The 13,567-nt window shown below is 41.0% G+C and overlaps 1 protein-coding gene across 2 annotated transcripts; it reads right to left on the reverse strand.

The window, feature by feature from the left end:
* Positions 1 to 321: 321 nt before the first annotated feature.
* Positions 322 to 13,031, reverse strand: LOC309704700 (SWI/SNF-related matrix-associated actin-dependent regulator of chromatin subfamily E member 1-like). 2 transcript variants are annotated; one of them, XM_082530083.1, is made up of 11 exons: positions 12,927 to 13,031; positions 12,344 to 12,401; positions 11,365 to 11,408; positions 10,619 to 10,717; positions 9,176 to 9,256; positions 8,452 to 8,583; positions 7,376 to 7,547; positions 7,068 to 7,240; positions 6,707 to 6,808; positions 6,254 to 6,491; positions 322 to 2,560 (listed from the first exon to the last, which is right to left on the reverse strand). In XM_082530083.1, exons 2-11 carry the CDS (start codon positions 12,348 to 12,350, stop codon positions 2,178 to 2,180), a joined length of 1,431 nt encoding a protein of 476 aa, XP_082386209.1. In that variant the 5' UTR covers positions 12,351 to 12,401; positions 12,927 to 13,031; the 3' UTR covers positions 322 to 2,177. The 2 variants fall into 2 exon arrangements, with proteins under 2 accessions (XP_082386209.1, XP_082386208.1); XM_082530082.1 differs by having other exon boundaries at positions 9,164 to 9,256.
* Positions 13,032 to 13,567: the final 536 nt, after the last annotated feature.

A 13,567-nucleotide genomic window follows, 5' to 3' on the forward strand; every position in this document is an offset into this window, starting at 1 on the left:
TTGCGGTTTTGAGTAATGAACCAGGCTAGGAGGTTTTAAAAGCCTCCGGAATCTTTTGCAGGTGTTTAGTTAATTCGTTGATTCAGAGGATTAGGTTAATAGCACGTTTAGAGAACCTTTTCATGATATGCTAATTATTTGAGAAGGACCTGTATATGCTTTCGGTACCAGATTATATCAGTTGCTGAGCCCTCCTCTTAGCAAAACCCACTGGCTCACTCTTAACATCTTTCTCCGAGAGTGAAATTGTCACTAACCTCCTTATCCAGTCTTTCGGGAGACAAACAAACAAAACAAAAAAACAAAAAAACAAAACAGGTGTAGCAGAAAGACAAATCATCTTTATTTGGGTCAACAAGTTCAGACAGTAGAAAAGAAAAATGCAAAAAAAAAAAAAGAAAAAAAAGACAGGCATACTACCAAAAAACAGTCCAAGTAAGAAAACAGTCCTTTGAATACATAAGTGAGGTTACCTGTGCATTTCTCTGGTGAAGTTAGATGCATGTAGTGCCAGCAGGAATCTGTGGTCTAAACAAAAGCCTCGCCTCACAGAGAAGCTTTTACAGGTTAAATGAGCAAAAATTAAATTAACTGAGTACAAGTGTCAGTTCTTTCTACTTAGACTTCAATACAGGGGAACAAATATCCAAGTTAATGTTTTACACTCAAAGCAAGACATGTTATTCAGATTTTTTAAAAATACCCTGGAGATGATCCCATCATTATTTATTTGCTGGGATCTTCATGCGTTTTGTATTGAACTTTAATTTTCCTCATCTCCAGCTATACAAGACCTGCACTCAGATTCATACATGGGTAAGGTTAGTACATAGCCAAACATGCAGAATATGGAAAAATCAATTGATGCTGACTTTACAAGGGTGTGTGTTAAAATGGCATCTGATTCAAGAGTACAAATTACCAAGGTTGCCCTGGATTACACTCGTTTAATAAGGTTCACTAAATCACAAAAGACAAAAAAGTAACAGTAGTAGTTCTGCAAATGAAATTTATCTAGAAAATTGAGGTTTTTCAATAAGTGAGAGCTGAAAATATTGAGGTCCTTTTGTCAGAGCTGGCCCTTTAACATATGTCAGGTTTCTCAAAATGAATCGCAAAATAAAACTCTGCAGTGGTCCAAAAAATAAACAAACATGGAGCGTAACAGCCACAGCATTGAAACCTCTGATGATCATCACAGTTGTGCTGGGAAAACTTGGCTACCAGCCTTCATCTGGTTGTTGAGATTCACCTACTCGCTGCTGCATACCAACAAGCTCAGCCGCTGCAGCACCACAACATCATAGATACACTCACACTGCAGTAATGAAGTGGACAACAGCAGGGAGGTGGTTTCAATGTTGTGACTGGTTGTTAATGTGCTTAATGCATGCAGATGTGTGTGTTTCAACCACATCCTGTCTATACAGTAAGCCTCATCTCAGGTGTTTATTTGAACCATAAGGGGCACGTGGCTGCTTTTTCTCGTTCATCTGAAGCCGTTTCACTCTGAAGTCAGTCGTGATTCAGGTTTGTTTTTGTTAAACCTTTTTATAGTCTTAAAAAAAAAAAAAAGAGAAAAAAAAAGAAGAAGAAGAAAACAGTCTCACTAACAGATTGATTCACTTCTGACCTCAGTGCTGGGGATACAAACCCTGATGATAAAAGTAAACGGACTTTCAGACTCGGTGGTGCGGTTTGTGCTGAGCAGTTGTTTCACAGCCCTGTGTTATCCTATTTCTGAGTGTGTATCTGATTACTTTAAAAAAAAATAACATCAAGTGACCTGATTAGAAAAGAGGAAATGCTCTCACAGTGCCTGGAGCACAAACTCAAAGAGGGCCAGGTGTTGTACTCTTTGGTGACGTTTCAATTAAGTCAGATTATCAGACCAGGCATGCTGAGTAAAGTTACAGGAGGCATACAGAGCTTTAAAGGAAATCCTACTTTCCCTGCGTTTGGTGCAGCTACATGAAGCTGGATGATGAAAATCTACGTCACTCTCGCACTATTTTTTTTTGTATTGACTTTACTTTTACACCTCTCAACCAATCAGTATTTCTCAGCTGTTACAGAGCCACTTCTTCTGCATCACTACAACACTGCTGCTCCATCCAGAGAGGGAGAGCTGCAGCACCAGGAGGACATCTACACCCATCACTGTACAGGCAGCACTACTACATATCGTACTGCTGGCTGCTCTGACTGGGGGTCAGTAGTGGTGGTGGTGGTGGTGGTGGAGGGGTTGCTTCTTCTGAGGGAGGGGCTGGTGCTGCGGCCTCATTAGGATTAGCTGTACTGAGGTTGGCTTCTTGGCCTACAGGTGGGTCTGGGAATGAGCCTGATGCTGCTGCTCCAGGTGGGATGTCTGAGGGTGGAGGAGGCATGCTGTTGCTGCTGCCCCCATCATCACTGGGGGCACTGCTGTTGGGAGTACTGCTCTCCCTGGGGAGCTCAGGGGGAGGTGTTGCTTTATCAGAGGAAGACGATGAAGTATCAGATGGTGGTGGTGGTGGAGCCACCTGGGGGTCTGAAAGCGGCTCTGCAGGTGCGGCCTCATCTAAAGAAAGGAATGGATGCAGATTTGGTATAAACACATCTGATTTAAAAAATAAGCCGTCTTTAAAGACACATGTCATTGACATTTAAAACCTGAATAATGAAGAATAGAATTAAACCACTCTTAAAAGTGCAATATTTGTATAAACGATGTTTAATGCTGTGTCCACTAAACTCTGCTCAGTTTTGATTAATTTTACTTGAGATGTTGCTAAAACTCAACTAAAACTAAAGTAATAGTAGCTGTACCTGACATTTACAGCAGTTTCAATCCAATCCAGTTTTATCGAAATCGAAAACAACAGTCACCTCAAAGCGCTGTACAAGCACTAAAGCACTTTGAGAGGTCAGTAGAAGTATTGTGTCAACAACATCTACGTACTAAACAGTTTTCATAAATGTTAACCTATCATGCAGCACATTAGCTAGCTGTTTAACTATTAGTAATAAGCTGACAGCCATGTTAGCCATTAGCAACATTTACAATTTGGAGTAATTAAAAAAGCCTTTTCATTCATTCTGTTGGTCCCACAATTCAGTCAATACAAATAATGAAGGCATTATAGTACACATCAAAGGTGCGGAGTCATAACTGGGTAACGTCCCAGTAAATCTGATTTAAATGTTCATTGCTACTTGTGAGCTCTGCAAAATTAATAAAACAGTTAAAGAAAAAAATTAACTCCACTGACCAAACCTATCTACAGTGGGGCAAAAAAGTATTTAGTCAGCCACCGATTGTGCAAGTTCCCCCACCTAAAATGATGACAGAGGTCAGTAATTTGCACCAGAGGTACACTTCAACTGTGAGAGACAGAATGTGAAAAAAAAAATCCATGAATCCACATGGTAGGATTTGTAAAGAATTTATTCGTAAATTAGGGTGGAAAATAAGTATTTGGTCAATAACAAAAATACAACTCAATACTTTGTAACATAACCTTTGTTGGCAATAACAGAGGTCAAACGTTTACTATAGGTCTTTACCAGGTTTGCACACACAGTAGGGCTGCTCAATTAATCGAATTTTAATCACGATTACGATCTGGGCTTTCAACGATCATTAAAAATGACTGAGCCGATTATTAGCCCCTCCCTCATTTATCCGCGACACCTTAAAGGCCGGTCCGTGAAAATATTGTCGGGCATAAACCGGTCCGTGGCGCAAAAAAGGTTGGAGACCGCTGATTAAGAGGACCCGAGGGAAGCTTCAGTGAACTTCAGTGGTGTTGCACACTATTTTATATTATTTTTTTAAAGTCATTGTTAACCCTTTAAAGCCGGTCAGAGCAGCACGCTCCGTTTTGCGTAACTATTGTTAAATCCCTGTAGAACCTGAACCGTGTAAGCTAGCGCAATAATTTGTTTTGCATATGAAACCGGAGGAGTTGTACTTACATCTTATGCCATCAGCTTGTCCTCGGTCACGGTTTCGTTCCACATATAGCTTTGCAAAAATTGCATAAAAAGCGCTTGCAGGAACAAAAACATAATATTCCAGAAACACGCTTTGCCGTTCCTATCAGCTGTTCGTAACACTTCCCACAGTGAAATGATGCACATGCTGTTTTCTTTGCAAATTTGCATCATAGGATTGTTTTTTGTTTTTCCTGCAGTATATAAAAATTGCTGTATCTCCAAAATAAAACTATGAAGACACTCAAAATAAATTTCCTGTGGTGGGAAACTATTTTTTGCAACTTTATTGTATTTAAAGTTTTGAGGGATAAACCTCTTAAATTTCTCCAAGTAGAAATATATGTAAACAAAACAAAAGCGATTTTCAATTTTTTTTGTAGTTTATTGCACTTTTTTGCACTTTATGTAATTACTATGGACTTAATGCATACATATTATTAAAATATGGGCTATAACAGTTGTATTGATGTATAGCAACTTGAAATGCTCCCACAAATGGCACTACAGCATGTAAAAAAATAATATAAGCTCTGGTGGACTTGGTTCTATAGTAGGTCTTAAAGGGTTAAATAAATATCGTCAAATAATCGAGATCTCAATTTCAGTGAAAATAATCGTGATTATCATTTTTGCCATAATCGAGCAGCCCTAACACACAGTAGCTGGTATTTTGGCCCATTCCTCCATGCAGATCTTCTCGAGAGCAGTGATGTTTTGGGGCTGTCGCCGAGCAACACGGACTTTCAACTCCCGCCACAGATTTTCTATGGGGTTGAGGTCTGGAGACTGGCTAGGCCACTCCAGGACTTTCAAATGCTTCTTACGGAGCCACTCCTTTGTTGCCCGGGCGGTGTGTTTTGGATCATTGTCATGTTGGAAGACCCAGCCTCGTTTCATCTTCAAAGTTCTCACTGATGGAAGGAGGTTTTGGCTCAAAATCTCACGATACATGGCCCCATTCATTCTGTCCTTAACACGGATCAGTCGTCCTGTCCCCTTGGCAGAAAAACAGCCCCATAGCATGATGTTTCCACCCCCATGCTTCACAGTAGGTATGGTGTTCTTGGGATGCAACTCAGTATTCGTCTTCCTCCAAACACGACGAGTTGAGTTTATACCAAAAAGTTCTACTTTGGTTTCATCTGACCACATGACATTCTCCCAATCCTCTGCTGTATCATCCATGTGCTCTCTGGCAAACTTCAGACGGGCCTGGACATGCACTGGCTTCAGCAGCGGAACACGTCTGGCACTGCGGGATTTGATTCCCTGCCGTTGTAGTGTGTTACTGATGGTGACCTTTGTTACTTTGGTCCCAGCTCTCTGCAGGTCATTCACCAGGTCCCCCCGTGTGGTTCTGGGATCTTTGCTCACCGTTCTCATGATCATTTTGACCCCACGGGATGAGATCTTGCGTGGAGCCCCAGATCGAGGGAGATTATCAGTGGTCTTGTATGTCTTCCATTTTCTGATGATTGCTCCCACAGTTGATTTTTTCACACCAAGCTGCTTGCCTATTGTAGATTCACTCTTCCCAGTCTGGTGCAGGTCTACAATACTTTTCCTGGTGTCCTTCGAAAGCTCTTTGGTCTTGGCCATGGCGGAGTTTGGAGTCTGACTGTTTGAGGCTGTGGACAGGTGTCTTTTATACAGATGATGAGTTCAAACAGGTGCCATTCATACAGGTAACGAGTGGGGGACAGAAAAGCTTCTTACAGAAGACGTTACAGGTCTGTGAGAGCCAGAGATTTTCCTTGTTTGAGGTGACCAAATACTTATTTTCCACCCTAATTTACGAATAAATTCTTTACAAATCCTACCATGTGGATTCATGGATTTTTTTTTCACATTCTGTCTCTCACAGTTGAAGTGTACCTCTGGTGCAAATTACTGACCTCTGTCATCATTTTAAGTGGGGGAACTTGCACAATCGGTGGCTGACTAAATACTTTTTTGCCCCACTGTATATACAGTGAAACTGCTTTGAACGACTCCTCCATCAACCCAGTGGCTATCAGGTGGATTATGATTGTACTTAAATCCAAACAAGTTTTAAGATTTAAAGCGTTTTATCCAACATGCCTTATTCACACAAGCACTTTCCATCTATATTTAAATATTTTCAAAAATTCTCACACATTGATGGATGAATCTTGGGGATTGTATTTTTCCCAAGGATATTTGGCTTGCAGAATGAAGCACCCAAGGATAGACTCACCAACCAGACACCCTCCCCACCCCCCTGTGTATGTCTTTGTGTCCCCCCCACTGGTACCTGTCTCCATTGGTGTAGGTTTGTCCTCCTCCTTGGTCCCTGAGGTGGGGCTAGCATTAGTGCTGCTCTTCTCTGCAGCTTTGTTTCCAGCAGCCTCCTGTTGCTGTTGAGCAGCTTTCTCTGCCTGCTCAGCGGCCTCCCGCTCCCGCTCCTCTGCCCGGCGCCTTGCTGCCTCTTCAGCGGCAGCCATCTCTGCTGCTAGTTTCTCCATATCCACTTCCACCTTCTGACTGCACAGCTGGAAACACACAAGACTCAATTAAACAAAATGAATTTAAAAAGTTGCAAATGTCATAAGACTGAAGGCAAAGGGAAAGTAGTAGGCCTACACTTACAACACAACAGTCTGTGGTGACAAATTTCTATCTAAAGGGATATTTAGTCATCTAGAAATAAAGCTCTTCCTTCCTACACACTCAGCTCTCTCTAGGTAAATAAACAGTGCTGCTTTACCCGCTTCAGCTCAGTATTGAATGAGTCAGTGGTCTCCAGAAAACGTCTTTTCTTGTCTTGATGGCGGTCCTCGATCTGAAGAAGTTCAGCTTCAAGTTTCCTCTGAAATCACAAGCAATCAATCAGCAGGAATAGATCCTTTCTTTTAAATGTGAAACAGTTTATAAAACTAGTGCAACTACTTTTGGTTGTAAGCAAAAATCTTGTCACAAGGAAGCCAATCCCATTTGAGGAATGCACATTTATATTAAAGTGTAAACAATGCTTTTGAAGTCAGTTTGAGTAATATTAACACCACATTAGCTTTACAAGCTAAAAAACAAAGTAACAAAATGGAAGCAAAAATGTCCTGCTAACATACCTGGTGCACCATAAGAGACTGAACCTGCCTCTTGAGGACCTGCATGCGGGCTGTGGTGACCACAGAGCGGACGTCGGGCACCACAATCTCACTGAGGATGTCACTAATGAGCCGGTGGTTTCTCTGGAAGCGAGCTGCTGCTGTGTGCTTCACTGAGAAACCATCATCATAATCTAGGTGGAGCGAAAAGACAAGATGGGCAGAACCATGACGAGGACAGACAGACAGGTCAGTGTTTATTTTAAGCGCATTACATTACATTGTGAAGCCATGATTAAAAATCATAGATAGCTTCATAATTAACCTACCATCAGGATCTTCAGCAGGCTGAATGCTCATGTACGGCTCTCCTTTGTCCATACGTGACTGCCTCTGCCTGCTCTCCTCCTCCATTGCCGCCTCAGCCCGGTTCTTGGCGTTGATGTAGGCCAAGTAGGCAGGTGAGTTGTGGTAGGCCTTCAAAGAATCATTGTACTCAATCTAAGAGGAAGAGGGACAGGAAAAGAAAACAAGCCCTTTAAAACAACTCTGATCATTTCTTATTTTTCAATGCAGGGATTCTTTAGTTGTCACTTCTACAACTGCTGTTGAACTGCCAACATGTAAAGAAGGTATCCAAGAGCAACGGGTTACTTACAAAAGAAATTTAGGCTACGTTCACACTGCAGGTCTTAATGCTCAGTTCCGATTTTCTTGTCTGCTTGTTCACACTACAAATAAAATGTGACAGCAAACGTGCTCTAGTGTGAACCCTCAAAGCGGCCCGCATGCGCAAAAGAAGATGTCACACACAACGCGCGCTGTTTAGACCCAGACCAAACAGTATTGTTTGACTGATGGCCCTTAACATAAAGACTTGCTTCGGACTTTACGTTTCCCAATTTTGCTTTAAGTTATAAAGTTATTTTGTTATTTACATATGGCCTAATGATGACCCTTATTGCTGTTTTAGAGAGGAGCGGTGCTTCAAAGGATAGTTGCAGATTTCTGTCAGAATCTGCAGATTATACAGTACAAACAAAATGTTCACGTTTCTCCAACGTTGACTTCCAAACAGTTTCACTAACATCTACACTGGATGACCAGGAAGCATTCACGATGTCTTCTCGGGCACGTCTCCGGCGCTGATAATTGGCGTCTGTCTTGTGTCAGTGATGCAAAAGGCGGATTTAATGTGACATGACCATTCAAACAGCAGTCGCTTTCTAAAACATCAGATATGTATCGGATTCAGTACCACATACGAAAGTGACCCAGATCGGATTTGTGCTGTTCACGCTAGCATACCATGATAGGATATGGGTCGCATAGGGTCAAAAAAGTCGGATTTGATGCGCTTTCGCCTGCAGTGTGAACGTAGCCTTAGACTCTTGCTCCTCCTTACCTTCTCAGCCTCGTACTCATTAAGGTAGTCCTGCTTCTCTTCATCACTCAGGTCCCTCCACATGCCCCCAATAATCTTTCCAATCTCCCACAGCTTTAGGTCTGGGTTGGAAGCCTTTACTTGGTCCCATACCTTTCATATTCACATCAAAACACACACACACACACACACACACACACACACACACAGGCAGGATCAAATGACATTGACTGTTACAATACAAAGGAAATACGGGAAGCAAAGTACAGAGGTAAGAAACAGTGGATGAAATTATTAGTAAGGAAAAGCATAACTACTTAAGTGCTGCAAGAAAGCATGATGGAAAATATTCACTTATATATGGAATTCAATTTTTTTCTAAATGCAGGATCCTTTAGATCACATTTTGTTTTTGAGCATACAGTGTTAAAATTACAGCTCTGAAACTAGAGAAAAGCAGGCAAGAGATGAGCCTATAAGGGGGAAAAATAGAGTGCCAGGGACAGATTATCCCCGTAAGAGGAAACATATGGAGATGTAGCAATTTTGCATGTTGACAAACACAGAAGGCTACTGTGAGTCAACGGAAACAAAGTGGAGAGCCTCCACTAGGTGGCTGAGGTGGTGGTGAGGCGTCATGGCTTGGCTGTTTCCCACCCTCAAACCCCTGCCAGCTTTTCAGGGGGATGGGAGGACAAGCAGTAAAAGCAGACACCGTGGATGGGTGTCTTACCTTCCTGCTTACCTTCCGGCTGTACCGCATGTATGGCATCAGTGGCTTGTCTGGTGGTTTGGGAGGCTTTGGGACGGTGATGCCCGAGGAGTTCTGTGGAAAGAAGGAGAGAGGGGGCACAAAGAAGAAGGAGGAAAAAGTATGAATGGAGAGATGGAAGGTATGAAGCCAAAGGGAAACAAACAAACAAGGGCCAGGTTTAGAGAGTGAACAGAAAAAACAAAAACTATCATAAAACATCTGCTGATTATGATCTGATATGGTTTGTGGAAAAGGTAAAACAACAGATGTGAATGTAAACATGACAATACACAATACTGAAATGTTCCTTAATGCTTTCATACAGTCAGATAAAAACAATTTTGATGTGTTAAGATGTTCTACAAGCCAAAGAATGGCTTTAAGTGTTTCAGAGCATCTCTGTAAGGCAAATGATGTTTAGATGTTTCACAGGCTGCTCATTTACATTACTATCACCCCCTAACTGGTGATGCAGAAAATGTTTTTTTTTGTTTTGGCTGTTCACTTTGGTTTTGTTACAAAAAAAATGAAATTCCAACATTGTCTTTATTTTGGGATTGGAATTCTAGAGGATTACGTGTGAACAAATCAAGCTGCCAGCTCTGATGTGTGTTAATGTTAGAAAACAGCACCACTGACTGAGTGCACAATGAGTGGGAAAATAAATAAATTTTCAAAGTGAACAGTTTCCTGTAGCATTGCTTTCTCGGTGTTTTGTTCTGCTGTAATATATCTTGTTTTATGCAAGTGCACTCAGAGCCTGAAGGAAAAAACCTTGTTTAACAAAAGGTTGGCAACTACTGTTGTGATACAAGTTATCTCAGATTCGGTTTTAGGTTGTGCTGAAAGAACTAGCAACGTTTGGCTAATTTGGCAAGGGCAAAACATCTTTTGAAGATAATTCAAACAATAAAGGAACACATTCACCACAAAGGTAGTGTTTTGCCTATGCCACCATGCACACCCACAGGAAGGCTTGTGTTCTAGTCCGACAAGAGCAGATCTACTTTCTATCTGACTTGATTACTGCTAACTGCAGTGCAGGAACTGTTGAGGCCGGATTGGTCACATTGAAAACGTTTTATTCCCCCCCCCCCCCCCAGGTCAATATGAAAATAAATCTTATTCCGTTTATATTTTTTTCCAAAAGCAGAGCTGTCATCAAATGTTACGTTCCAACTGACATCACATCTTACTTTTTTTTTAATGCATTAATTTGTTTTTTCAACACACATTTATGCACGCAACTGAAGCTCTTTAAAGCTGCAAGTCATATATTCAGTTTCCCCACTTCAATATACAGTCTAAGCCTTTCTTACAATCCTATCATTCTTCTCATACCTGGGCCCTTTATTCAATCCAAAACATTTACTTGTGCTTTACACTTTCTGTTACATTTAATTTGTTTTTCAAATCGCTCCATCAATTCATTACCCTGCTGGAGCCTCCGGAGCTCCCTCCCAGTCGGAGGTTGTTGTAGGCCAGATGGCTGTAAGGGTTGTAGCCCACAAACCCTGGGGTGGAAGGCATTTGCTGATGGAAGACAAATGAGACAAAACACGAATGAGAAATGGCTCACACACAAGAGGAGGAAGAGGGATAAACATAAATAAGTGAAAAGGAGGGGGAAACATGAAAATACATGTATATATAGATATATATATGTTGACTTTTTGATTTGTTTGTTCCATGATCTTATCATGCAAGGCAAAAAAGGCAACTGGATGGCATTAAGAATTAGTGCACAACAAAAACTTATTTAACTGAGTGTGTATCAGCAGATTTCAGCTCTACACAGTGCTTTGCACTGCATCTGAATGTAAGGAAATGAAAAGCATCAAAACAAGCATGTATTCTGTTACTTCACATATGTCTACTAATAACATCAGCCAAGGTAGATTCTGCAAAGCTCTTCAGTCAAATAACAAACTAACTTGATCCCCATCAGTAATCTCAAACACCTTTGGTGCAAGACCTAAAAAAAAAAAACGTGTGGCATGACAGGAAAAAGGGGTGAAAGCGATGATAGAGAACTGAAGAACAAGGTTTGTGGCAACCTTGGCACGTTCACACATTAAAGATTTAAAGGAAAGTAACAAAGAAAAGAAGCAAAAAAATAACATGGCCCTTGGCTGCTAAACCATGAACACTAAGACTGGTGCTAAAAGTGGGACACTTACTGTTGTTGGGGCAGGGGGAGGGGGAGGAGCGTAGGATGGTCGTTCTGTTCAAAGTTTAAAAAAAAAAAAGAGAAAAAGAAAAAAAATGTTAGTCAATCCTTGTATACCTGCTCTGTACAAATGACATGTTTTCCCTGCTGTTTACTTTTGCCTGACAATAATACCACTTGAGTGTGAACAGTGAGGGTTCTTCCTAACTGTCTACTGTGAAAGTACTTCAGCCCCATTTTTCACTCCTCTGCATCATGAATGTCTGAAAAGAGATGCACTTCTATATGAGGTAATCCAACTGACTGCTGCTGTCACCCAGGTACATTTTGCAATTCAGTATTACTTTCAGTTTTCAGCCATAGACAATTCCTTATTTTTACATTTCCATTAATGCCAAAAAACTAGATCTGTAGCATTTCACTTTATCGACCAGCCTGTGCTGGTCCTGAGTGTTACTCTGATGCTCTTCTGGGTCTTAACTGTCAGTTGTACATTTTCAAACTCCACCACTGTGTTCTGCATCTCAAGTCCAGAGTCCTCATTTCACTGCAACGTCAAACTCAATGTGACCGCAGAGCAGAACAAAGGCTACCATCACTATCTCCAGTTTGAATCAGTTGACTTTGAGTCTATACAAAACACGAGGAACTGACTAAAGAGGCAGATAGTACATATAGGACACAAATCTGATTCTATGAGAAATAGTGCAACTGTACACACTCTTCAATATTGTTTTTATTGAAAAGTCCACCGATCTAGACAGCATGACACTATGAAGCATGGCAACCTAAAGCTTAAAATTCTGCATGACGGCATCCTATGTGCAAAAACAGCGCAAAAATGTGCTTTATGTTATCTGAGTCCCTTACTTAATGAAATAGTATTCCTACATATTTTCCCCAGTGTACTGGTCGCATATATATATGAACCATAGAATGAGACAGGTGTTGGCATATAAAGGATATCAATGACTGATTTATTTACTTACTTGACATCGCAGCTGAGGAGCGGCCTATGGAATGGAGGCTATTTTCATGCTGGTTAAGCTGAAGAGGGAAACATAAAGAGAAAGGAACTCAACTACAGTCCACTTTGTAGTTTTGGCGTAGAACGAGGAAGAAGAAAAAAGCACCGGTAAATGAGCGGATAACAACAACAATGGCTGACTGGGTTAGCATTAGCTTACAAGGCCTACTAGCTAAACTCGCCGACACCAAAACCTCTTTGTCCCATATTCGTACGAGTTATCCATCGAATTTAATGGCTCTAGGTCCAAACAATAAAAGTAAGCAAACACGAATATGCTTTCATTCAAAACTATGTGACACTTTTAAAGAGCAAAACGCTTAAGCGACGTCAGTATAAGCCTTGCTGTTAAAGCTAGGTTAACGAAGAAGTCACCAGCTCCCGCTATCAACCAACATCAATTAATCAACCAGCCCAAGTTTCCTCTGGCACATGAAAATGTTTTCCCGCTTCTTCCCCGAAGTTACAAAATGCAACAGTGACACTTTTTAAAATATAAATACGTGCATATATTTATATATACACGCATGCTGGGAACAACATACAGCAATTCACTTAACCGTCCTTTGTTCCCTCTGTAGGGCCGCTTGTTCCGCCTCTCACGCACACACCGGAAATGATATTTTTCAAGCAGGTCGTCCGACGGATAAGAAATGAGCATTTCATAATAAAAGTATATTTGTGTTAAAATACTTTTTTTTCATGTATTTAAAATATCCCAACATCCAAACTATTAATTTTTGTATTCCAAACCACTTACAAGTATGTGTAAACCGTGGAAGATATTGATGTATCTTCTTGCCAGAAAAGCGAAACCATCAAATGCCTTAAGCCAGGATAAAGGCCAGCAGGGGGAGATTCCTGTGGTTGTAAGACAGAAGGATTTATTAGTCAATCCTTTAACCACTGAGTCTGTGTTTAAAAGAGTTCTGTCATCCCTGTGATATTACCCTAAGTTGGGGAAGTCCTGTTGTGAAGCTAGTTGGTTTTCTGAAAATGGACTTGATCTCAGTGTGACACCTCATGCTCTTTGTTCTTCATGGCTGACAAGCCATTAGAGAGATAAGATAAGATAAGATAGAACTTTATTAATCCCTCGGGTGGGTTCCTCTGGGAAATTCGATTTCCAAAAAAAGCACAGCAACGACCGAAGTTACAGTTACAGAATTGTTATACATATATATAT

The sequence above is a fragment of the Aulonocara stuartgranti genome (genome assembly GCF_965226115.1).
Source record: "Aulonocara stuartgranti genome assembly, chromosome: 4".
NCBI lineage: Eukaryota > Metazoa > Chordata > Actinopteri > Cichliformes > Cichlidae > Aulonocara > Aulonocara stuartgranti.